This window comes from Nyctibius grandis, chromosome 29 (genome assembly GCF_013368605.1).
Source record: "Nyctibius grandis isolate bNycGra1 chromosome 29, bNycGra1.pri, whole genome shotgun sequence".
Classification (NCBI taxonomy): Eukaryota; Metazoa; Chordata; class Aves; order Nyctibiiformes; family Nyctibiidae; genus Nyctibius; species Nyctibius grandis.
This window is the reverse complement of record NC_090686.1, coordinates 1715930-1740395: the sequence shown is the minus strand read 5'-3', so window position 1 is coordinate 1740395 and position 24466 is coordinate 1715930. Positions and strand designations below refer to the sequence as shown.

The 24466-nt window shown below is 39.8% G+C and overlaps 2 protein-coding genes across 6 annotated transcripts in view; one reads left to right on the top strand and one right to left on the bottom strand.

Moving 5' to 3' along the window:
* CENPP (centromere protein P) overlaps positions 1-24466 on the top strand; it is a 157957-nt gene that overhangs the window by 133299 nt on the left and 192 nt on the right. The window contains exons 7-9 of one of the 2 annotated variants that reach the window (XM_068419910.1): positions 13595-13674; positions 16153-16244; positions 16965-17108. In XM_068419910.1, coding sequence (XP_068276011.1) covers positions 13595-13674; positions 16153-16244; positions 16965-17086 — 294 coding nt within the window. In that variant the 3' untranslated portion in view covers positions 17087-17108. Of the gene's footprint in view, positions 1-13594; positions 13675-16152; positions 16245-16964; positions 17297-24466 lie in introns of those variants that run through there. The other variant, XM_068419909.1, reaches the window with a different exon arrangement.
* IPPK (inositol-pentakisphosphate 2-kinase) overlaps positions 17148-24466 on the bottom strand; it is a 59171-nt gene continuing 51852 nt past the window's right edge. For 3 of the 4 annotated variants that reach the window (XM_068419903.1, XM_068419902.1, XM_068419900.1), the window contains 4 exons: positions 23674-23824; positions 22067-22169; positions 21504-21583; positions 17148-20485 (listed from right to left, as the gene is read on the bottom strand). In XM_068419903.1, coding sequence (XP_068276004.1) covers positions 20260-20485; positions 21504-21583; positions 22067-22169; positions 23674-23824 — 560 coding nt within the window. In that variant the 3' untranslated portion in view covers positions 17148-20259. The remainder of the gene's footprint in view (positions 20486-21503; positions 21584-22066; positions 22170-23673; positions 23825-24466) is intronic. The other variant, XM_068419901.1, reaches the window with a different exon arrangement.

Genomic DNA, 24466 nt, shown 5'->3' with positions numbered 1-24466 from the left:
GTATGATAAAATATAACCTTTTTAAATATTTCTCTTACTTTGGAAACTTGAAATTTTGAGTAACCAGTTAGTCTGTGGCATTTATTATAGAATTAATAATCAGTCATATGCTTTTGCAGTTAGCGGTTCCTCTGTGTAGGCCGCCAAGTCAAAGCCTGACGGGCATGCCCCTTTCACTCAGCTGCTAATATTAGTTATAGAAAAAAAGAGAAATGCCCCTGCCATCAGTTGTACCTTCCTAAACTGACTTTACTAATGACCCCAATGCTTGTGGAATTGCTGAGCATGCCTTTCTGGTTCAAAGCCATGTGTTGCTATATGCTGTGCGTAACTTAGTCCTTTTGCAAAGCACGTTGAGTTCCAACAGTCCTGAAGTCATTCTGCAATCGAGAGCCATGATCATGGAGTCGCCAGTAGCTCAGGCCAAACAGTGGCATTTTGCCATTGGTCTGTGTGGAAAACAGTCGGTAGCTGCGGGGAGAGTTTGCGGAGGAATTTGGGATGAGCGCAGACAGGGCCTAGAGGGCTCGAAGGCGTCTTGTGCTTCCTCAAATCCAAGCGTGTAAAAGCACATTCTGGCAGAGGCTGGTGCTCCAGTATCCACACTGCAAACGTGCATTATTCTACAGCTTTATGTTGTTGAGTTCGGACTAATCTCGTTAGTATAGAACTGCAAAAAGGCAAGCGTTAAACATCCCCTAGGTTTGTATGCATGAATGTCTGCGTTGCTTTACTTCCTTAGAGCTTTAAAAACACAAGAGAATTAAACTGATTGTTTGAAAAAACGAAGAAGAAGGAAAACAGAGAAAGTTATGCTGTAATATTAGCTAATTTTCTTCCAACTGGACTTCTACAAGAACAAAATTGATTGTTACCCCCAGTTGTTTGAAATGTTTCTGTGATGCCAGCCACTTAAATTCAAATAAAAAATGCCTCAGGGTTGCCTTGAAAGTGAATGAATTACACTGGCAGCTAGTATTAGTATTACTATTACTTCTTGGTATTGTAGCAGTACCTAGCAATAAAACAAATATTTATGCACACACATCACAGTACATTCTTGGTGACTGCAACTTTGGCATTTAAAAACCAAATAAGGTGGAGCATAAATATATGTTTTTGCCTGGCAACTGCATTTGATTTCTCCTAGTGGATACACTAAACAATTCTCCTCACTGCCCTAAATTCTTTTGTACTTGGCAGTATACAAATATTTGAGTCAAAATCATCCTTGTTCAGAGAGATTTAGTCTAAGATATACCACAAAGTTGCAGAGTGAACAGCATTACAGTTTTTCAGGGTGATGATAGTTCCTTATTTTTATTTCTGTTTCATTATTTGTGTTTTTGCTGCTTTTATTGAAGTAAAGTAGTGGATCAAAGTTTGAGGGTAGTTGACCATTTTTCCGAGCCTATTATTTATCAGTGGACTGACAACTTTACACCCTTACAGATGCAATAAATATAAATTGTTAAATGTTGTCGTGTACTATAAAACTCTTCTTGTAGATGCTTGGGTCTTCTCAGGAATATTTCCTGTGTCACTCTTGTTTACACTAAGAATGTGTTTGATAAACTGAAATGTCGTGCTTTTGACAGCCAGATTTAAAGAACTATATTTGGGTATTACATGAAAGAAGTGCAGTGGGTTTAAAGCCTTCAGGGTCTTTCCAGCTGGGCTGGGTCCTTCTCTTGTTAATAGCAACAGGCATGTTAGCATTTCATGTTAACATTTATTTTACGGCAAGGATTTTAACCTATCTACAGCATATGTTTTTATAGAAAGCTAACTTTTCACCTCATGCAGATGTTACACTTTTTTCTGATGCTCAGGAATAATACCACCACCACCACAATGGTATTTGTGAAAATAAGCACTGATTTTATGAGAGTGCATTTTATGTACCTATCTGCATATCTTTAAGGAAAAATCTGGTCCTTATGGTAGCTAGATAAGTGAATATTATTTTACTACATGCAGTAGGGAATTATGCTGTGGACATGGTCATTCATCCACTGATATCAAATCTGGGTGAAACTAAAAAGGGGCATATCTTTATTCTTCAGTGCAAGTCACGCAAGAAGTTTTTTGTTTGTTTTTGTGCAAACACAGATGACACCTTTGTCGCTGGTGTCCAGTAAAGATTGCAGTACAACTACTACTTTCATAAGATATGAAGGTGAATAGTACAAGCAGATTTGACGGCTACTAATTGACCAAACCCCTCTTTGCTGTTGGACGGTTGGCTTTAAGTGACAAGAGACTGACCTCTTAAATAGTTTATATATCTTGGTAAGAAATGAAAACTGATATTTTAGATGTTCCAGGTGGGTCTGTGGACATATGTGTCTTTCCCAGGTAAGATAAACTTTTGCCCACATAGAAGTGAATCACTCCTCAGACTCTTTCAGAAAGGCAGTTCTCTAAGCCTTATTAGAACAAGACTCCAAATACCTTTCCTATACCTGATCTATTAATTGGCAGTGTTAGTAAGTAAATAATAATAACTGAAGTTTATTAGATTATTTTATTCTGTCCTCTATTGGGTGCCATCCTTCTTGCTTTGTTTCTCTCTGCAGAGTCTGTAGATTGGGGGAAGGATGTAAGCGTTGATGCCGCACAACAATTGGTAATATATATTTTGAGTATATTGTATTTATGATAATTGCTGGCTGGTTACAGGAATTAACTCGCTGGCTAATGAAGTCAAGGGAAAAATTCTCTCATCTGAGGCATGTACATTATCTTTATAGGGATAACATATCTCAAAGAACTCCAGTTACTGTCCCAATGGGCAGCTGTTGTTCTAATTGTAGAAATTAATGGAGTTTTATTGATTAACAGTAGTTGACTGACTTTTGCCCTTAGCTGTGCACTTCTATCTTCTACCTGATCCACAGTCAAGATGAAATAACCGCAACAGTAATTGATCAACATAAGCTGAATAACTTGTTTAAAACCTTTTTTTAATCATGCTTTTAAAATGTAAATGCCTAAGATTGAGATTTAGATGAACTAGATGTTCTTTGTTCTGTCCTATGATTTTTTTTTTTTAAATGAATCAGGGTACTTGGAAAAAAACTGAAACAGCTTCAGAGCCAAGTCATTAACTAAATTCAGATGCTTTTATTTATATTATGTTTAAAATCTGCTGTCTGGACAAGCTTGATAATGTAAACTGTACAAAAGCAAGTTGGGTCACACTTGGTAATCAACTTTTCTGTGGTATTTCAAATCCAGGTTGCTTTGTGCAGTCCTGGGCCCTGTTACTAAGCCATCTAAAAAGCTTAGAGAGAATCTTGCAGCATCGTCTATACAGAAAAATATTTAAAGATCTATAAAGTAACTTGCTTCTGTTGTAATGGAAGAAAATACAGACTTAGCTTAATTTCTCTCCTAAAAATACCTTTCCTCCAGTCTACTTCTTTCAGGTTATTGAAAAATTGGCTCACGATTATTTCTTCCCAAATTGTTGATTCTTTGTGCTGTTCTGTAATATGGTATCTTTTTTCTTTCATTTTTTTTTTTGTCTCTGTACTGTCCTTGACTGCTTAGTATCTCTTTTGATAAATAAGACATATCCGCTGATTTCCGCACAGTGCCTTATATTAAGTTGATCATCAAGAAGCGTTTCATTATACCTAACTGCAGAGGTAGGGTCAGGGTTTCAAAATACAATATGAGGAAAACTAGTATGTCAGTAGACTTGTGGAGGAAGAACAGAAGTAGTGAGATTTACTGGTTTACTGTGGTTTTCCAGTGAAAGCAATGCCCAGATGCAGTGTAAATGCTCTCCCAGAAAAACAAACAAACAAACAAAACCAAAACTAAAAACAAACAAAAAAAAACCCCAAACACCAAAACCAACCAAATCAATTAGTATGTCCTGGACTTGGAACTGTGCAGATAACTATGCAGAGGATGATGGCTCTACGGCCATCTTAGTATTAAGACAGTGTATTTTAAAAGTTAGATAAAATAACAAATAAGCCCTAAAATTTTAATCTAGAAAAATGTGGTTGTTTAAACTTAAAAAGGCAAAGAGAAATCCAGAGCTAATTCAGAGGATGATTCTTCAGTTTAAGTGGGTAGTCAATAATATCTGATACAGGAGTAAATGATACGGAATATGCTGTCCCTGATGGTAAGCTTGTTCTGTGTATATTCTTACACTGATCAATAGGCCCGTAGACTTGTTCCCGGAGGAGGACAGGCTTTTGTGAGCCCTGTGACAGCCAGGCAGTCAGTTCCAGATGACACATCTGACAGGATTGCACTGAAGTTGATCTGGTAGCAGCAGAAGCGTTCTTTGGTTTCTGGACTCCTGTGTAGCCTCTTGCCTGTGGCCCACTGTAATCTTCAGGTTTGACAATGTCTGTGTCCAAGAGAGCAGCATTAATAGGAGAAGACCATTTTGAAACCTAGGGGTAGTGCGAGGTGTCCAGTGGGGACACACCGAGTGTCTGAAGGAGGGCGAGCAGACCTGCAAGTCTTTTCAGCGGTTCTGGGGAAGTGTATTCTAATTTCCAATGCGCCTGTTTGCTGTCGAAACAAACACGGAACACAGTACCCTGGTGCTCTTGCTTTTAGAAACATTGGTTTGTAAATGGGCACGCATCATTGGTGAGGAGTATAATTTTTCATAAACTAGTGGAAATCTTTTGCCTCGGCAATTTTTTTTAAAGAGAAATAATGGAGAGAAGACTTGTCGCTTCCCCAGCAATGAAAAAAAATTAAGAAAAAACATCTGCAACTTCTGTGTTCACTACGTGTTTATTATGTTATTCCTTCCTGTTCTTTCCAAGGTTTCATTCTCATTTAATTCTATTTTCCCTCACATTTTAAAAATAAACCTCTAGTATGTGTTTAATTTATTCCCAGTCTGCTGTAATTAAGTTGCAGATAAACATATGGTTACCATATGCAAAGTGATATTGAAAGGAAATGTTTTGTAAGAGACACAGTAGGATGTGTCCTTGGGCCTCGGCAGTGCTGCTTTAGCTCTTCTGTAGGCATACAGCCTAGATACAACTAGGAAAATACAAATAGTATGGTAAATTCATAGTGACATAGCAAATAGTGACACACTGAATCGTGTAGTGTAGAATCATTGTTGAATCAAGCATGAAAAATAATGTTATGGAAATGTGAAAGAAGGAAAATAAATGGCAATGGAAATAGAGTAGAGGCCAAAAAAAGAGAAGCTGTGATCAACTGAAGGATAAAAAGAACAAAGCAAAGAAACTTCACGGGCAGTTTGCTAATGCTGCGCGGGTTTTGGGCTGGTGATGAGTAAGACTTCCTCCCAGTTGGTTTCAGGTACTAGTGTAGAGCATTGACTTAACTTTAAGAGGTAGTTGTAAGATTGAATCTTAGCGAAGTGATCTGTAACTCTTGAGTTGTAACTCTGGTCTGCTAAAAAACACAGATCTGAAACTACGTGGATGCAGAGCAATTTTTGTCAAGTAACCAGCTGTACGTAATACTACTGGAGGAAACCAGGAGTATCCTGAGCTTGTAAGGGAATTTTGGTAAACATCTGCAAAGATTTCCCCTGTCCAGGGTGACATTCATACTGTTATTCCTCAAGTCTGCCCCCCAAATTCTCCTTTCCTGTACTCTACCAAAAAGGAAACATGCACGTTGGTAGTATCACTTGTGGTTTTAGTTTTAAAAGAAGGGAGCTGGGCAGTGTGTAAGATGTAATATGACTGCCACGTAGACAGAACTGCTTTTTCATGGTGCACTTCTTTTTGTAAGCTTGTTCTTTGGTTCTAATCACACTTGTAGCTTTGTGTAATTTGCATAACAGATCACCAGCAGCACTGTTGTACTTGAGTAAAACGTTTACTTAGATGGGAAGAATGGAAGATGTGTTTATTCTGAGACATAATTACGAGTGCCGAAGTTTCATAAATCCATTTTGCGAATACAGTGGGTTTATGCCGTGTAATTTAGTTGAAGGGGGAAAGTGCATTGTCTTTTCTTGGTTTCAGTTCCTTTAATTGCACAAAATGAGAAGCTTGATGGTGACTTTTGAGATCCTTTATGCTTCAAACTTTCAATGTGCCATTCTTTGAGTACTTGACGATATGATTCTAGCCCTTGCAAAGCATTTTAGGCAGTTTTCGGTGTAGACATTTAAAAAAATATATAGCTTGCAAGAGCACATTTACAAAATGTTTCTCTTTTATAGTTCTATAATTCATATTTTGTTGTTTAAAAACAAGTTTTGTCAAAGTTTTTCTCCTGCAGTAGTAGATACAACTTGTTTTCATAGCTATAATTTATTACATATCCCAGTTGCTTCAGATTGATATTTATGTTTATCCAAAAATAAAAGCATGCTGCCATCTTCCTGACCATATGATAACAACCTGATGAGAGTTGACCTCTGATGTGCTAATAGTGTTTGTAGTTTTGCACTTTAACTGAGATTTAGTTAAACACACTGTTTCCTGAAAAGATTGCCATATTTTACTCTAATTTAAATCATTGACCTTGGGTTACAACACTGTTATCTTTCAGGCACAGACCAAACTGCCTTTGTCTTCACAAAGCCACATGCACTGGTCATGCAGAAGCTAATAGCACACTCCACTTGAGCATCTTGCCATACGAACACGTTGGTTTGGACACAGAACTTGTTTTGGTGCTGAGGCTTCAGCAATGCCTATTTCCTAGCATGGATATTTGGGTTTAGTCCTGGAAAACAAAATCTGGTCAAGTAGGGCTATGATGATGCTAGATTTCCCCATGGTTCTATGTCTGTCACTCAAGGCTGAATCTCATGATGACCAAATGGCCAATAGGAAAGTGTTACTTAAGCACACACAGCCCTCCCCAAAACATCAGTGTTGTTAAGCCGACAGATACTGGACTCAGCCATACTTTTTCTTTAAAGCAAAGTATAAAAGTGAGTAGAATTTATACAGCATTATTGCTTTTTAAAACATCTTTAACATTTTAAGGATGAATAGGTCTCTGCATGAGGAGAGGCAATAAATGGAGACTAGCATCTTGTGGAATTACTGTAAAATAGTACTAGAGTGCAGAAGGTGGGGTTGATTGAGTGGGTTTTGTGCAGAGCTAGCTGCCCTTGGAGAAATACAGAAATATTTTGTGTTACGTTGTGTTCCATATGTTTTAGTGTAGACGGAAGTTAGAGCGAGAGATTTTTTCCTTGACCCTAGGTATTCAAATAATTTGTCGAATGCTACCTCAGCAATTATGTATTGTATTTCTTACTCTAATTGCACAGTCTTGTGGCATTTAAGGACGTGGTTTAATGGTGGACTTGGCAGCGTTAGGTTTATGGTTGGACTCGATGATCTTAAAGGTGTTTTCCAACCTAAATGATTCTATGAAGATCTATCACAAACTCATATGCACAGAGACAGATCAAACAAGGAGTGGGACACTGATTCCCAAAGTATGCATAACTGGGACAGTGATAAACTTCCTTGCTCTAGAAACTAAAATTTAAAAATTACTGATTTTTAGTGAGATCCCAGTCCTGCATTGCTCTGAATAGCCACAGCATTGCTCCAAATATCAGTAGGCAATAATGGTGTAACTCTGGATAAATTGCTTTCTAAATGCTCCTCTATTGCTGTAGTGGAATTCATTTAAAAAAAAACAAACCCAGCTTATGAAAATAGTTTAAAACTGTGAATCATGCATGTACGTACACACAGTAAATGGCTGTACAAGGGAAAACCAGTGGACTGAGGATTCACTGCATCTTCTAATTCTTGTCCCATTGGCTCATTACACACTTTAAAGCAAAAGCCCATGTGTAAATGTTAAGTATAATGTAATCAATACTCTACATACCAAGGACAGATTTTAGATAATACAGAATTTGTTTCCACAGAAAGATACCAAAGAGAATATAAAATGGCATGTAAACAATACTTTCTTTTTCAACCAAAAAATACGTGGCATGGGATAGAGTGTTTTTTCCTTCAAAATGTAAATGTTTAAACCTTACAAATACCCCAGTAGCTCCAAATGACCTTTGTTTCCACTATTAAGCTGCTGAAGAAACAAAGATTTAAACATGTCAGCCTATAAGGTAAACATACTCAGATTCTGAGGTGTATCACGTGAAAGGGAATTCTGAGTAGTTCTCTCAAAGTAAGTTACATTGTGTTCTATATTCATTGCTTTTGCGATATTTTATGTCTATATTTTACCTGTGCAACATAGGAAAAATAAGAGGAAATTCAGTCACTTTCCATTTGCATCAGTTTTACATACACAAGAACACATCTTGGCAGACAAAGCTCGTCAGTTTAACAATAATTTAGTGAATTATGTTGATGTTGGGTAGTCATTTAATGGACTGGTGTTTATTTGGCCAGACTTAAAGCAGTGGAGGGTGCTCGGTTTGCCCATAGTTGACATTGTCTTTGTAACACTGGCAGCATTTCAGTGTGACAATCATGAGTCTGGGTTTCTTTGTGAAAAAGTAACCATTTCTGTCCCTCCTGTTCAGTGCTTTCTGTTCGGTGGGCACGAAACAAACCCCTAAGGAGACATAGTATAGATCTGCTGATTGTGCTCATACATTTAAATGGCAATTACCATGTTTCTTTCTTTATGTATTTTTTAAAAGCTCCTTTAAATGAACCTTGAGATGAAATCTGATCTAATTTATAGCACGTTAAAACCGAAAAGTCTTTCTGTAGGAATTTTCCCTTTGTTGAAGCGTTTGTCTTTCTGACTCAGTAATTCCAGTCCATCAGACTGGAAGTCTGTTACTGGATGTTGTGATATGACGCTTTCCATAGTCAAATTTCAGACCTTTCAGGCTTTGAGTGTAATATTTAATGACACTGGTAGTGTTTACAGTATTCTATTAAAAATACGCAAATACTGCCATTGTACAGCAAAAATTTCTACATAAAGAACATCAGTTTAATCATGTGATAAACTTGTGGCATCAGCAGGGCATGGGTTCCTCTTCTCCTCGTGTATTCTAAAGGTTCCAGACTTGTCCTGTTGATTTTCAGTGCAAAAGAAGTCTCAAAAAAATGCAGCTTTGAGACAAAAACCTTCTCAAAACCATGGCTATCTTATACATCTTCATCTGCCTGCATCACTGGTTTTTCTTTCATCCTTGTAATCGGATTTGGAGCGTACATCAATCTAGACAGTGCTGCTCTTGCCCAGTCGAGCAGTGGAGAGGAAGGAAAGAACAAAAAATAGGATTCATTTCTTTTTAGATAAAGCATTACTCATTTCTTGATGACATTGTATTGGCAGACTGTTTTGACTTATTTGTTGAAGTCTGAGGTGCATGTTGGTACCAGAAAAGTTAAATTTCTTGGAGAAATTTTTCATGGACTTGGGGCTTGCCACTGTGCTTTAAAAATATGGGAAAGTATAAATCCTTGTTACATGTTCATGTTGGTGACAGCTGTTTTAGAAGATAAAATATTTCAGTTAATTGAAAAGCATTTACAAATGTATTGTCCAATATCTAAAAATGAAACTCATCAAAGCAACTTAAGTTACATTTCTAAAAAGATAATTGAAAATTTATGTGCAGCATTTGGTTTATGACAGATTAACATAGTTTGTGGCTTGAGGATAATAGTTCTTGGTGAAGTTAGCACCAAATATTTTAGCAATGTGCGTAAGGACAGATCTCATAAATGGAACTGTAGTTATCTGGGCTAGCAGAAGGCTTAGTAAAAGTGGAAATACAAACTACTTTCCAAAAATGTAATTGCTGCACTTAATTTCATTTTGTAGCCTGGTGACTGCTATTTTTAAGTATCTGTAGGACTTGATCATGGTAGAATTCTACCTTTTGTTGTTATCTGAGTTAGACTACTGCAACTTCAAAATCAGATTGCTGCTAAAACCAGAGGAGGAGACTGCTGGAGAACACAGCTGCTCTGAATTCAGGCTCTTGTCAGGCGTGCGTGGGGCAAGTACGCTGGGAGGGCTTCCCACTTCATGGCTACTAAAGGGGTTCACCTAGATGTTTGCAGTGGGTGGCAGACTGGTGGCAGTGGGTTTGATTGTTTAATGCTTCTGGATTCCAATCATGTCGTTATTGGTATTCTACGGTGTCCAGAATTGTCATCATTTTTGCAAATAACTTGTATTTGAATTCCTGAAGTTACGTTGATGTCGTTATTTAAGGCCTTGATGCTACCACCATGTGCATGACTTCAGAGGATGATACTGTGGCCTTAGCTGAGCAAAACATACATATAAATCACCCCAAATCAGAGCCTAAATGGAGCATCTTTGGTAAATTTAGAAGTAGCTTACGCCCACGGAGGGACTCATAGCAGCATGACTTGCTTAGCACTCTTTATATAGTGTCCTTCTAACAGAATGGCAAGTTCAGAATTAGTAGTGACTGTGACCTGTTGTTCCTTCTAAGAGCAGAGTAGCATATTTTCTTCACAAGTGGGTTAGAAGCAAATTTGTCTGCTTTTAGTATCGCTTCTGCCTTGCCAATTTTGCTTTGCATTCTTAGTCATGGCTCTTAAGCTGAATAACTTGCAAGATTTTCCTTTGAAGAGTTTTAGTATGCGGAAAATTGCAATGCTGTTGTAAACAGCTGAAGAATATATTTTCTTTAAGACTAGATGCGCCAAGTTCATTCACTCGGATTGCCCTGTGTGTGTGTGTAAAATCTGTTGTGGGAGAAAGGAAGACTGTGATGGCCGTCCCCTTGTGAGTTGGGACTATTTCTGGTTTAGACAGAAGTTCCCATAAGATTCCCTGCTTGGACTCCTGAAGGAGCTGGAAAAATTATTTCCGCCCAGAAGTAATAATAGCATGGGCTTTTGGTTTTGATCATCAACTGACATTTAAAAGTCATCTGAGGAAAGATATTTCTTGATTAAAGTCAGGTTTTGCTTAATGCAGTTGTAGCTGATCTTTCCCATCTGATATCCCGCTACTTGATGTGATCTCTTCGCAGTTGCCCCGTGTCCAGTTTATGAGATCCCATAGGATCTGACTTGCCCAAGGGACCTTTCAGTGGATTGGGTCATTCTGTTACCCTGGTTATTGCTCGGCTTTTCTTTTCCCTGGGGGACACTTAGGAACTTTGCACAGCAGAGAAGATGAGGTGATAATCCGGTACCCACCGAGTGTATTTGGAATTGCAGCTCTGTCAGGACTGTTGCAGGTTGTGCACAGCGTGTGCCTGGTTTTTCAGTTACGTGCCAGGTCCCCACGTTTTACCTGTGGGATACAGACGTTACATTTTACATGTGCAATATGAAAGGCAGATCGTGTGACTCTATTTCCTGGGTTTTATTCCCTACATTGTCAGTGTTGAACATTGCTCAGCTTAGTCCTGGCTGCGGGAGTTTCGCTTCCTGCTTCTGCCGCATGATCGCTCTAAGGATCACCCTTAGGTGCGATGGGCAGACACCTCCTGCTGTGGGTCTGGGCGAGGTACCGCTTCGTGCCACTGTTACGACTTCAATTTTAGCACATGATATGCCTGAAGAGAGATGTAGGTATTTGTGTTTGGGCTTTTTGTGTGCTTTGTGGATTGCTAAGATATCGTTTTTCCTGCTAAGAAGCTGGATCTTATCCCAAATCCTGTGAATTTCACACAAGATCAGATTCTCACAGCATTCAGATGGATTGCCAAAACCCTGGCATTTATTTAAGGCACAGAATAACTGTTTCCTGTGTGCAGAGCTCACCAATGCAGTCTCTCCTAGGTACAAGGAAGCTTTTAGACAACAGAAAATTATACACTTTGAGATCTCCTTGACACACCTCTGGTTTCTGTACAACATAAAACACCACTGACTGGCTGGGGGTAAATGCATTGATTATGGCAGCTACACGGGAACTCCCAAACAAGTCATGGGTGCTTTTTACAGCGGTTTGAAAATTGGAGCTCTTATCCTAGTGCCTCTGAACTCTTTACTCTGTGATTCCCGAAGGTCTCGGTATGGGCGGAGGAAGACAAGACATGACTCGGTGTATAGCTATGGTATACTTGGGATCTCTTGTAAAGGAGGGACATAAGAGATTGCTGGATCCTCCAAGACCTGTGATACCAGACAAATGAAGGCATAGAGTGAATATCAAAGACATGGGTTGTTGAGAAGGAAAGCCTGAAAAACTTGTTTTATTTTGTCATCAGAGGAGCATAATTCCACAGGCAGCAAAGCTGAAAAAAGATCACTGTTCTGCTAGGGGAGCACCCTTAGATCAGCCATGTTTTCATGCTGTAGCTACCGTGCGTTTGTTGCCCCTTACGTGTCTTTGTTCCCAGGATAGATCGTGGCCTTTATCCCCATGGTAAATACAGTACTAGATACTTTACAGAAATTAAAACTGGCAAATTCCATGTGTTTTATGTCATTTGGCATTCTGCACAAACCCCCTTCAGTTCGTCATAAATTCCTAAACCAGAGCAAGGTCACATCTGGTAGCAATTTCAGTCTGCCAGATGAGGCGTAATCCTATAAAACCGAACTCATTTTCTCCAGTGCTTTTCAGCCGCGCTCTCCTGCTCCTTCTCCCTAAGACGTACCGCTAGCCCTGGGAGCGCTGCAGAAAGGTTTAGGCTGACAGATTTTTCACACTCTATAAACTGCAATTTTTGGAACACAGCTTTGTATCCAGTACATGAGACAGTACAAGCAAGTACCAGTGGTGAAGCCTTCACGATAACAGCCTGCGCCTAGATTCTGTTTTCTTTTGCAATAGCGTGTCCCTGCAGGACGCAGTAATTGTGTTCTTTTGCAGTATATTGATATGCATCTCCTCGTACTCTGAGTAACCTGTCGCCTTGCATGCTGCATTACTTCTAAAGAATCCATACAAGCTACTATTCTGCTTTTCTTTTACATGCTTTTAAAATAGTTTTAGCAAAAGTTACGCGTCTTAGGTGATTCGAGATACACACGTTGAGACTGTAAAATATTAGATGCACTACCAAAGTAATGGAGCGATGCTCAGTCTTTGCACACTGTAGTAACTGAAAATAGCTCTAATTCCCAGTAACATGGAAGTTTAATAGTAGTCAGTAGTTTTATATGTTTTATCGTTTTCCATTGTCCCAGTATATTTCCATAATAGTGGCTATTTTGGTATCTCATTGCCTTTATGCCTTCAAAGCGCTGTATGGAACTTGGTGACCCACTTTCTCAAAAGGAGTAGCAAACCAGAGTGTACTAGTAAGGGGTGTGGGGTTTTATTTGTGAAACTGGGATGTATTTTAACATGTTATTAAATCGGATTAACAGAACTTAGTTGAAAAATAGTCTTTCAAGGTTTCCTACGTCTTGCATAAGGACTTCTAAGGCCTGTTTGTACAGGTGCACAATACTGTTCGTTTTTTCTGTGGTGAACATATTTAAGTATCTCTTGATATCACATGAATGATACTAAAAAAAACTAACCATTGAAACTTAAAAAGCATGTCAGATTTTTAAACAATTAGTATCGTTACTCTTAACTGTTAAAAATGCAAGCTAAAAGTGACAGCCTATTAAAAGCCACTGGGACTGGAAAGCCCCAGCTAGAAACCACCTTGTCTACTCTGATTTTTCTGATCTAATTTATACCCTTTTTTGGACCTGTTTATTCACAGGGCAAATATCCTGATGTGGTGACCCTGCCAGAAGGACTGCTGGGAGATTATATCAGTCTAAGGAACCCCAAACTTTCTGGGTAAGTGAATAAATACATTTCTTGATTTATGCAGATAAGGGATTGTGAAATGCATATTGACAATCTATACATAGAATCATAGAGTGGTTTAAGTGGTCTACTTGAACATTAAGTCACTCTTTACTTTATAATGCCTCAAAACACAGAGATTGGATGGTGTGTGTGTTACATTTTAGGGCTATAACCCCACACCAAAAACACTAGGAGAAAAAAAAAACTAAAGATACAGGTACAGGCCATGTGCATGTGGGCCTTCTTAGATAAGTCAAGCAATTGTATTGCTACCATGTGTGCCCACTCTTTTAAAAACCTAGGTGGAAAAAAAAAAAGGGGGGGGGCTCTAGCAGGCTTTTAATTTGCATTTTAAGGAAAAAAAAATCTGTTATTGGCTTGGTTTGGGAAGCTCATGCTACAATGAGTCGTCTAAATTCCAAGTTTAGGAATGTGGGATACATCCTCCCTCTCACACATCACAAAACATGTCAGGTTCAGCTGGATCCGTTCCATCTTGGTTTTCTTTCTGCATGACATGGCCAGAGCAATGGGCAGAACAGCTGCTGAGGCCATCAGCCCTCTCGCTGTGACAGGGTGGGCCACTGGCAAGGGCTCACTATGAGGTAAGGCAGAGTGTCCCACCCCTGAGCCTGGCCGAAGGAGCTGAGCCCTTCCCGCAGGCCAAGGCCAGTGCGGCAGCCTGTCAGCTACAGCTCATCCTTCCTCTGGTGGTAGGAGGTGCCATGATCACACATCACTGAAGCAAAGCACAGTGCTTTAGTCTTTGTGCCATTAAAGAATAGAAAGAAAAATTCGTTACCGGGTTACTGAAAGCAACCGTAGCTATTTTTTTTCCATTGTTGTAGAAGGAAATAGGATGAAGGAGGGGAGCATTGCACTGCCATTTATTATTATTACTCTACCATACATGCTGGATTTGTTGGAGCTCCCTGCTAGGCATGGTCAGGCAGGTTTGGGTTTTTAAATAGAGAAAAAAATTCTTCACGTTGCATATGAGACAATACTATTATCACTGTCCAGGAATTGTGTAAGGGCCAAGAAAAGTAACTATTTTTGTGAAGGGACCAGCCCATTCCCTTCTATTACATCTTCGCTATAACATGCACTAATTTATATGGAAACAACTGGAAACAAAGCATAGCTCCCTCCATCATATCTCTTTGTGGAATGAGCAAAGAAACCATAATAGATAGTGCTGTCTCGGTTTAGCCAAATCTGCCATTTAAAACTAAATGCTGTAACTCTGGGTTGCTGAAATGAATTGTTGTTAGACCATCACAGGCAATAAGCTGCTTTATTTTACAATTTCTCTTCATGTCGACAGGTGCCAAGTTCCATTACACATTTCCTCTTGCCCACAATCATGAAATAGAAGAATTTAAAATCATTTCAGTGGGTTGGTAGAAAATACACTTGCATATTAATTTGTTAGCAAAATCCCAGAGCAAGCTGTGCACAGATTCTCAAAGGATTTTTAACAATGAAGTGGCAACAGGCTGACAAACCATATTTAAAGGAAACTGTTACAGTCATGACTGGTCAAACACCCCTGAGAAAGGGAACTCCCTCCTCGCCCTGACTTGTTATTGTGCAGATCAGCTTTGGGTTAGGAAGGCCTCCCTTTTACTCAGAACACTCCTAAAAGCGGGGGTTGGAGGGAAATGCAAAATGCAGTAAAGCAGATGGGCTGGTACGAAGCGGCAAAACTCGTATGAATGTTCTTCTAGAGTGATCTCTGTGTTCTTGACTAGAAAAACTTCCCCTGCAGAAGCCAACTGCCTAATTGTTCGCTTAGCGTGGCGCAGTCATCTTGTCCCACTGCGAAAACTGGAAATAATAATTAGCCTTGCAAAAAACACTCTTGAAGGAGTAAGGATGGTTATTTTTTAAAAAAATTCAAAGCAAACAAGCGCAGGAGTCTAGGCCTTGGGTATATTTATCCCTGTGCATTATTCTAACAAGGCCATGAACAATATCAGGGTGGACCTTATTCCAAACCCAGAACATGACTGTTTATGCCAGCACTTCTGAAATTATTTTCCTGTTTTCACCCTGTATCTAAGCACAAGACCTGACCCCAGCGTGCAGGTGCTACATCCAGGGTGGGGCAGCGGTGGACTAGCTCTCCTTTTTTCCTATCTCACTTTTTACCACTGCACCACAGAAACTTACTGTTCATGAGGGACAATGACAAGAACCGGGGGAAAAAAAATCCTTGAGGTTTAAAATTTGAATGTACCTGGAAATGAAGCAATAACCTTTCCTTGTCAATAGATGAGCAGTTTTCCTTGGTTCAAAACAGAACTGTCTCTGATTCTCAGAGATGGGTAAGTTGCATTACCTGAGGTGAATTTTGTTTAAGAGCATAATGAGTGTGAAACTCCTGAATACTGTCCTTTCTGCTTTGACAAAACCTTAAAGACAGTTGCCTCATTACCTAACTCTTCTGTGTATGGGATACAGGTTTGAATTACTGATTGTCTGGAAGATACACATAGATGAAGAAGGGAGAACTACGCCTATTCTGGACCTTCTGACTAAAGTACCGCAGCAAGGTAACGCCCTTCACTCCAGAGACCCTTTCTGAGCTTTCACGTAGGCGGCCCTGTCCCCTTTTTTTGCCTAAGACAGAATCACAGAATCGTTTTGGTTGGAAAGGACCTTTAAGATCATCGAGTCCAACCCTTAACCTAACACTACCAAGTCCACCACTAAACCATGTCCCTCAGCACCACACCTACACATCTTTTAAAACCCTCCAGGGACGGTGACTCCACCACTGCCCTGGGCAGCCTGTTCCAATGCTTGACAACGCTTTGGGTGAAGAAATTTTTCCTGATACCCTATGTAAACCTCCCCTGGTGCAACTTGAGGCCATTTCCTCTCATCCTATCACTTGTTACCTGGGAGAAGAGACCGACCCCCCACCTTGCTACAGCCTCCTTTCAGGTAGTTGTAGAGAGCGAGAAGGTCTCCCCTCAGCCTCCTTTTCTCCAGATTACACACCTCCAGTTCCCTCAGCTGCTCCTCATAAGACTTGTGCTCTAAATAAAATGGAAATCCATCTTGCAGAGCCCAAGCAGACAAAGAAATCCCAATACAGCAAGCAGCTAAGCTTCACCTCCTGTAGAATTTAAAAGAAAGGGCTTACCAAACACACGTGTCTTCCTCTTCCAGACAGCAGGTAACCTGGTTTATCCACAACTGCAATGCTGACATTTCAGTAACAGTGCGGTTGTTTGAAAATCATGTTCGTTGTTACATTTTTCTTGCAGTCCTGGAGCAGAAAATGGCAACTATTGAAAACATGCCCGCCCACTTCCGAAGCATGCTGCTGCTGTTTGGGATTGAGACAGCTATCGAGAACCTCATCAGAGTGGTTAGCATGGAAAAATGAATACCAGCGTGACTTACAACAGGTAGCAATTTCAAAAGTAGTTTTAATTAAGATATTGTGTTACACAGTCTATAATTTTATTGAATATAAACATTAAGTTATTTTCCATTTAGAAACCATACTCATAAAACATGCTATCTGTACAATTATGGCACGTTATATATAAATTGTCATGACATGAAAATAAATACAGCCATTTAAATACAAAAATGCCAAATAAAATAGTCACATGTACAGAGTGATTTCATTATAAATTTATCTTTCTGCATCACTAATGTACCAGAGTGGTTTATCTTCTTAACATTTTCTAGATACCTGGAAAGTGTTAAAAGATCATGCACTGTCAAAATCAAGTCCATAAAAATCCATTTCATTTCACAGCTCTGTAAAAGTACAGTGATTTTAAAATGACAGAAGAACAGTAAGAAACTCCTAGAACAAAGAGTTAAATAGCTTTCTCATTAAATTAGGGTGGAAGTAGACAATTGGAAGATTTCAAAGACATACTATGCTAAAAAAAAAAAAAAATGGTAGCTGTATGGTGTATCTTTTTTCCACAATGGAAGTGTTGAGCAGAGACAGCATTAAACTAAACAAGAAAGGACCATTACGCTTCCGTTAAGAGATGGAAGAGTTAACTCCTGCTTGCTGCAGTGCTTCGTTTGGATTTCCTACTTCTGGGGGAAATTCTAGTAGGTAACATGTTATGAAAACATCACATTTCATACATTCATCCCTGAAGAAACAAAACAGATTAGACAGATGTCTTGTAACCTTCCTTCACTTCCATCACACGTCCCGTTAGCTCACGTGTGAACTCTCAGCATTTCTCAGGGGAGTTCCTGCTCTGCACTAGCTGCCACAACTAAACCCACACCATTTTAAGTCAAGTCAGGTACTTCTTAGGTAGGGAGCAACAAGGGCCCAAACCCATGAACTGTGGACTCACGAGTAATATTCAGAGACTTCCTTTTCAAGTCCACAGCTGCTCTAACCACACAAGCAGTACAACTGCCTGCTCCATTTGTAAGTTATGACAAAGTATTACAATGGTGAAATAGGTGGAGAAATCAAGAACTAAAGCAACAGTATGCTTATAATACCATCATTTTAATAATCCACTATTTGATCACTAAAATAGTCTCCTGCTGTTCTGGTAGGTCAGGGAAAACTGACAGATGAGATTGGTTTCTGTCAGAATCTCCAGCTGAGCAATGCCAGAGATTACGTTTTGATAAACAGCAACTCTATAATAAAATACCTTGTTAGGTCTAAGGCAGCCTAATTTCAAGTTTGGAATCCAGTAGGTAGGCAAAATCCATTGCTGCTTTACCCACTGCCATGTTACAGGTTTAGCTAGTTTTGTGTGACCTTTAGATTATTCCATCTTTAGCTCCTTCTTGCATGAAAATGGAACTGTTGGATGAGCACATACATGGCTATTTCCATATGAAATGTATGTACAGTTACAGCACAAACACCTGAACTCTTTCCAGCTGTGGGTAGTCCTTCCTTCCTCCCCTTGTCTAACAGGTAGAGAATTCTGGATTTAAAAATAGCTCTCTTTCCCCCAGGTTTTCTTTGGAAAGAAGGGGTTCTTACCACTGCCAGCTCCCAGCTTATTGCACTGTTGTAGTTATCTGTTTCAGTGAGAGCAATCCCCACCCCCAGCCCAGAAAGGCACGCTCCCACCTGGAAGTGGAATACAGGAGGTTGCTGACACGGGTCACTGCCCTGTTGCTGTGTGAGTGCTGTTACTCTGCATTTCATATTTCTTCCTTCAGTTGTGCCAATATACAGGGTTTTCTGGGTTTGCTTTTTGAATTTCAGGTTCAATGGAACAATTCAAACATTACAATGAGATCCCAATATAAATCTATTTTTTAAAAAGTTAACCCACATTGTTTTGAAAACCATTACCAGTAAGCACACCCTGTATCCAGGTAACAGCAGGTCACTGGAGCTTGAGTAGCATCTCTGCACATTTCAGGGTACGTAATCCCCAAGTGCGTGGAAAAAGTGTCTGTAGGTTTCCTCATACTACCCTCAGTTTTGAATAGATCTCAGTCTCCAGCTCAGGATCCTCCTTGAGGATGGCTTTTACTCCAACATCTCACAAGCCTTCAGCTGCACACACCAATGTTGACAAAGTAAAGCCCTCAATTGCTGAAGCAGCGATAGCAGCTTAGCTCCAGTACTCAGCCTGAGAAAGTGACCCCCTGCAGCTTCAGAAAATAAAATCAGATACTGTCACCTTGTTTCTGTGTCACTGAAAAAGAACAAGCCTGAAAACAGCTGCCCATGCTGCGCAGTACGTGGGCTATCAGTGAAGTAACGCCAACGTTTGACACAATCTGAAAGACCTGAAGTAATCTGTAAAACTCAGAATATATTATTCTTATAGCTCCATTTAAATTAGGTAAGAGCGAGCTATGGTTACACCTTCAGCAGCAGCATATCATCTCTATAGAAAATAAAAGACCAGTATGTCAGACCAGTTGAGTCCAGCTATCCCATAAAACTCAAAGACGCTTACCTTTAACCCTTTTCACTTAGTTTCAGAAGCTTTAGGTAGACAGGAGGTGATCACAAAACTTCTGGAGGCAGTCTGGCATTCTTAATCTCATGCATTAGTACTTAAGTGTTCTGCAGTAACATGGCAGTTCCACAGATCGGTAACACTTGAGTAGCCACTTCACTTGTATTTTCAGTGGACTTAATGCTAAAGTTTTCCATTAGGTTTTGTCAGAGCACTCCCTCTTCCTAGTAGGTCTGAGTGAGACTCAAAGCACAAGCTCCAAGGCAATTCTCTTGTTAGTAATTAGACTTTCTACGTTAGTGCAATACTTCAGGAAACCTTTAATTCTGTGCTCTTTCCATTCTAAGGAAGTAGACCTTTAGTATTAATTTGATCTGTCCTCTAGTTCCAAGGTATGGCACGTTATCTGTTCTGTCATATTAAATACATTCATTAGGGTTATATAGCAGTTGCGTGTTTTAGTGCTATTCCATGTCTTTGAAAAGGCATACCAATTAGAGATCATTTCTTAAAGCAAAAACATTCACAGCTGAAAAATGCACTGAACACAATAGAAATAAAAATCACCATAATTGCATTCCATTAATCTTTTACTTTCTAATGTGTTCGAATAAAAAGAACCTTAAAGAAATGGTTACACTTTATGGAGAACTAATGTGCAGTCTTCATTCTCCTTGAAGAGATTGGACATAACTGGGTCATCTTTGGCCTGTACGTTCTTCAGATAATAGTTCACTATCTTGCCGTCGAGTTTGTACTGATGAGGAATGCTTTCGTAGGGCTTTAGATCGAGGTCGAGGACCGAAACAGAGAAGGTGAATCTTGATTTGGACGTTAGTACCACAGGTCTTTGCTCAGAGCTGGAAAACAAAACCAGATGGCACATGTGAGTCACTGAAGCCACCATTTGTGTATCCCAAGTCCCCTGCAAAACTGACTAATGTTTATCTTGGAACTTTCACGGGAGCCTAAGAAAATAAACTTCAGCTAATGTAGCATTTAGGAAGCTATAACTCCAGCTTAACCAGTCTTAAAAGTGAACTTGCTGGCCCCTCTTCCAGTCATTTTCCTTTCAGCTTCCACACAGCTTAAGTCAAAACATTACTCTCAGTTACTGTGTCTTTGTATTCAGTAAATCTCTGTTTCTCGGTGGCATGCACACAGAGCAACAGCCTTCGTAACAAGCAGAAGCAGAGAGAATCACTGCAACTCCTACTCAGGTTCAAGGTAGTACAAATTTAGCATCAGAACTAGTGTCCAAGCATCCTGGAAGGACGGAGGACTTACTAATGTAAGTCAACCATTGCACAAGTCATCTCCCTCATGACCATTTTATTCAGGAACTGCAGGGCAAACACAGTTTGCAATATTCTCAAAAATAACAAGGCTTTGGTAAAGCAAACTCCCCCACCTAAGAGCAGACTATTATCCCTGACACAAGTCAAACTGGGTAACACTGTGGCAAAGCCTCCTGCCTTACAGAGAAAGATGCCATCTCTTGACTATTGCCTTGGTTTTATCCTAATTAGGCAGTTAAAGGCAACTCATCTTGAAAAACCTCTCATATGAGGACACCAAGGCAGAAAAATTGTACCTAGTTAAAACCAGGTACATCTACTATGAACAGTCAATTCAAATTTCGAGAAGGGAGTAAACACAAAACCTTAACGCTTTTGATCAACTTCAAACTCTTCAGAAACAGACATTTGTCCTAAATGTCTTCAATCAGAACTCCACCTTATTGATATGCTCACAGCTAAATACCTGGACACACCACTCCCCTACTTTTTTGAACAGTTACTTGACTTGGCTGAACTGTGCAAATGCATCTTCAATTTCTGACTGAGGAGGAGTCATTCACCAGCAGGTCTCTCTTACCATTCGTCTTGTAGACAGGGTGAAAGGGCAATCATGATGGAGCAGTCTTTAGCAGTCATTGATATTCTGTACTGCTGCACCTGTACAACACAGAAATAACAGGAATGTCCTATTCTATTTGTATTTCGCTGAGTGAAGCATACTGTCCTGTACAAAAGGGGTTAGTGTACTCCGTGTATTAGTACGTCGGTACTTCAAGAGCTGGAAATGATCTCTGTAACAGATGGTTAGCAGGAGCAAGTGGTTTTGCAGCACCCTGTGTAGGAATCATGTTTATTTCCTACAGACACTATTCTTGAAGGCCAAAACAGCACCAGTTCATGCAAATGCTTCCTCCGTCTAGTAAGGAAACAACCAGCTGTATTTTTCTCTCCAGAACTGGTGCTAAAACATGCTTGTTTTTAACTGCTTCTGCTATCAAGACACACCCTGGCACAATTACGAACTTCAACCGTACACACTTCTGACAAGCCAGCAGTGATGCTAACACACTATCCCTCCTTTTCCTTTAGGGGTTTATTAAAATTGACAGTCTAATTAAGCTTGAGCAACATGCACAGTACCTTTGTTAGCGCAAATGCTACTGTCCCATCATCTTCAGTTGAAAGATCTAGCAGCTTCTCATAAAACGCTTCGTTGTAAGGTCCATCTATCTGTAATGTACTTCTAAATAAATTTTAAAAGAAGATTTACAGACAGCCAAGATGATTTTCTGATTTTCAGTGAGATCTTTCTTCAGCAGCCCGAATACTCAGAAAAAAACAGTAACACCCATAAACATGGCAACAGGTTAATACTCAAGAGATCTAACACCATGACCAGTCCCTATTATTCTCACATCACTTAAGATCCACTGTTTAGGGTTGGGGTTTTGTTTTATTTGTTTGGTTGTTGTTTGGGTTTTTTTTTTAAGATGAATCATTCTTAATCCACTGCCACCTGTGTACCACTACAAGAACAGTATTTTTTGCAAAAATGGGTAAGTTTCAAAATTTGTAACAGTTTGCAGGAGCTCCCAGAAGCCTTGCTGAAAATCTTGGGGGTATACACTTCTCTGCCAAGGCCCTGCTCCGTCCCCAGCTCTGTAACGTGTGCTAGCAAGGGGATGGCAGATTTGGCTTCTTCCTTCCCATGTTAAATACCTGAATTCCTGCTCAAAAGCTGAACCCATAAAAGCGGGGTTTGCAGCACACAAACAGCCCACAGGTGAAGGAATACATTTTCAAATTAGTTGTTTAATGTCTAAATATACAAAAGTAAGCCACACTGCAAGGGATTTAAGCAGAACTTAAGGCCAACCCGTTGCCCGTAAGATAACTCTTCAAGTCCAACGGGAGTCCAAGGGAGCTGGAGGAGACAAGCAGAGTCTGGCAAGTGAGGCCAGCGTGCCCTCGTGTGAGCAACAGCAGAACTACAGGCACATTACAGCCCCAGAATGTAAAACACATTCAAGTCAAGGCTTTTTAGAGCAATTATTATTACAACTCAGAAGCTTTATTTGAGAACAAATGTAGCAGCTTGCAATGCCCAGTATTTCTTCACCAGGCAAGAAATGCCATAAGATAAAGATTCTTGAGCTTCAAGTATGATTCGATCACTGGTGATGTGGGTTACAATCTGGCACTTGGAGCTACTCTCATCACACAAGGGCAGGCTGGACAGCAGCAGATTGCCACCTTCTGTAAGACCTTGCAGGAAAGGCTGGATTGCTGCTGAATACCAAATTCGGGGTTTTATAGGGCAGGGTGTATGCAGTCCAATATAAACTTGAGAATGACTGTAAAAACATCGCTGTTCCTGCAGACAGAGTCCTAGCTCTGCAATACTGCAGGGCAGGAGAAACCAACCATCCATTTTACCGTGTCTTTCCTGAAATATACCACCTCCATACTAAGGAACGGGGCATTTTCTCTCTTACCCTGTTGTGAACTTCCCATACTCATTACTTAAAAATTCAGGTCAAAGTGACTGACATCAAAACTTTTAACAATAAGACTCATCTTTTATGTTATCTGGCATTTCAAGTTAGAAAATTCAGACTATGCAATACCATGAAGGAAGGTTGTATACAACACAACAAGAGAGAACAAAACGGTTGTGTCTGCATAGGACCAATCTTGTCTGCACACCCGCTTAATCAGAACTGAGAAGAAAAGCCATCAAGTCTTACCTCTCTTCAGGAAATTCCTCTAAGTACTGCTCAACTCTGCTGTACAAAGGATAGAGTCCTTCAATATCCAGCATGTCAAGCATCTGAGCCTGAAGGGTTTTATAAAGGAGACAACCCCTCGGTAAGCCAGAGCTTTCCAATTTATGTTTACCTAGAAGAAAATGTATTTTCAAATAAGGCAGACACGAGTGTCATCTTTTGCCCATTACATGTGCTTGTTCACAAAGCAAATCCAAATACTCTTTAGACCAATCACAGGGAAAAAGACAAACCAAACCAAAACACTTCGGTTTCCAAACACTGTTGTGCCAGGTGCGTGTACTTACCTGCACATTTAAACAGCCCATATCTGACTGCAGAGTAAAACACCTGGTATACAACTCTTCAACTTACTCAAAGAAAACCAAACCCCAAACCCACACATGTCTATTGCAATCTATTTGTTTGAGTCTACAAGAGAAATTTTTCATGAGTTTGAAGCCACCACAAATTCACTTTCGACAGTATGAACTGCTGGCAGAAAGTAATTTAGCATTTCAGGTAGCCTGTCTTTTTAATGTAGTGTAACCAGATGTGTATTGACTATCATTTCTGCAGGATAACTCTCTCTCCAACACACTGCAGGCAAAAATCAACCAGCAATGAAAAAGATCTTCCTCAAAAGCAGAGTAAGAAACATGCTGTTTGGGTCATGAGGATAACTAGCAGCATCTTCAATACTTAGAGCTTTACAAAACTTACACACTGAGGAATTAACACGATTTACAGTTTTCTGACTCTCACTTCCCATTCC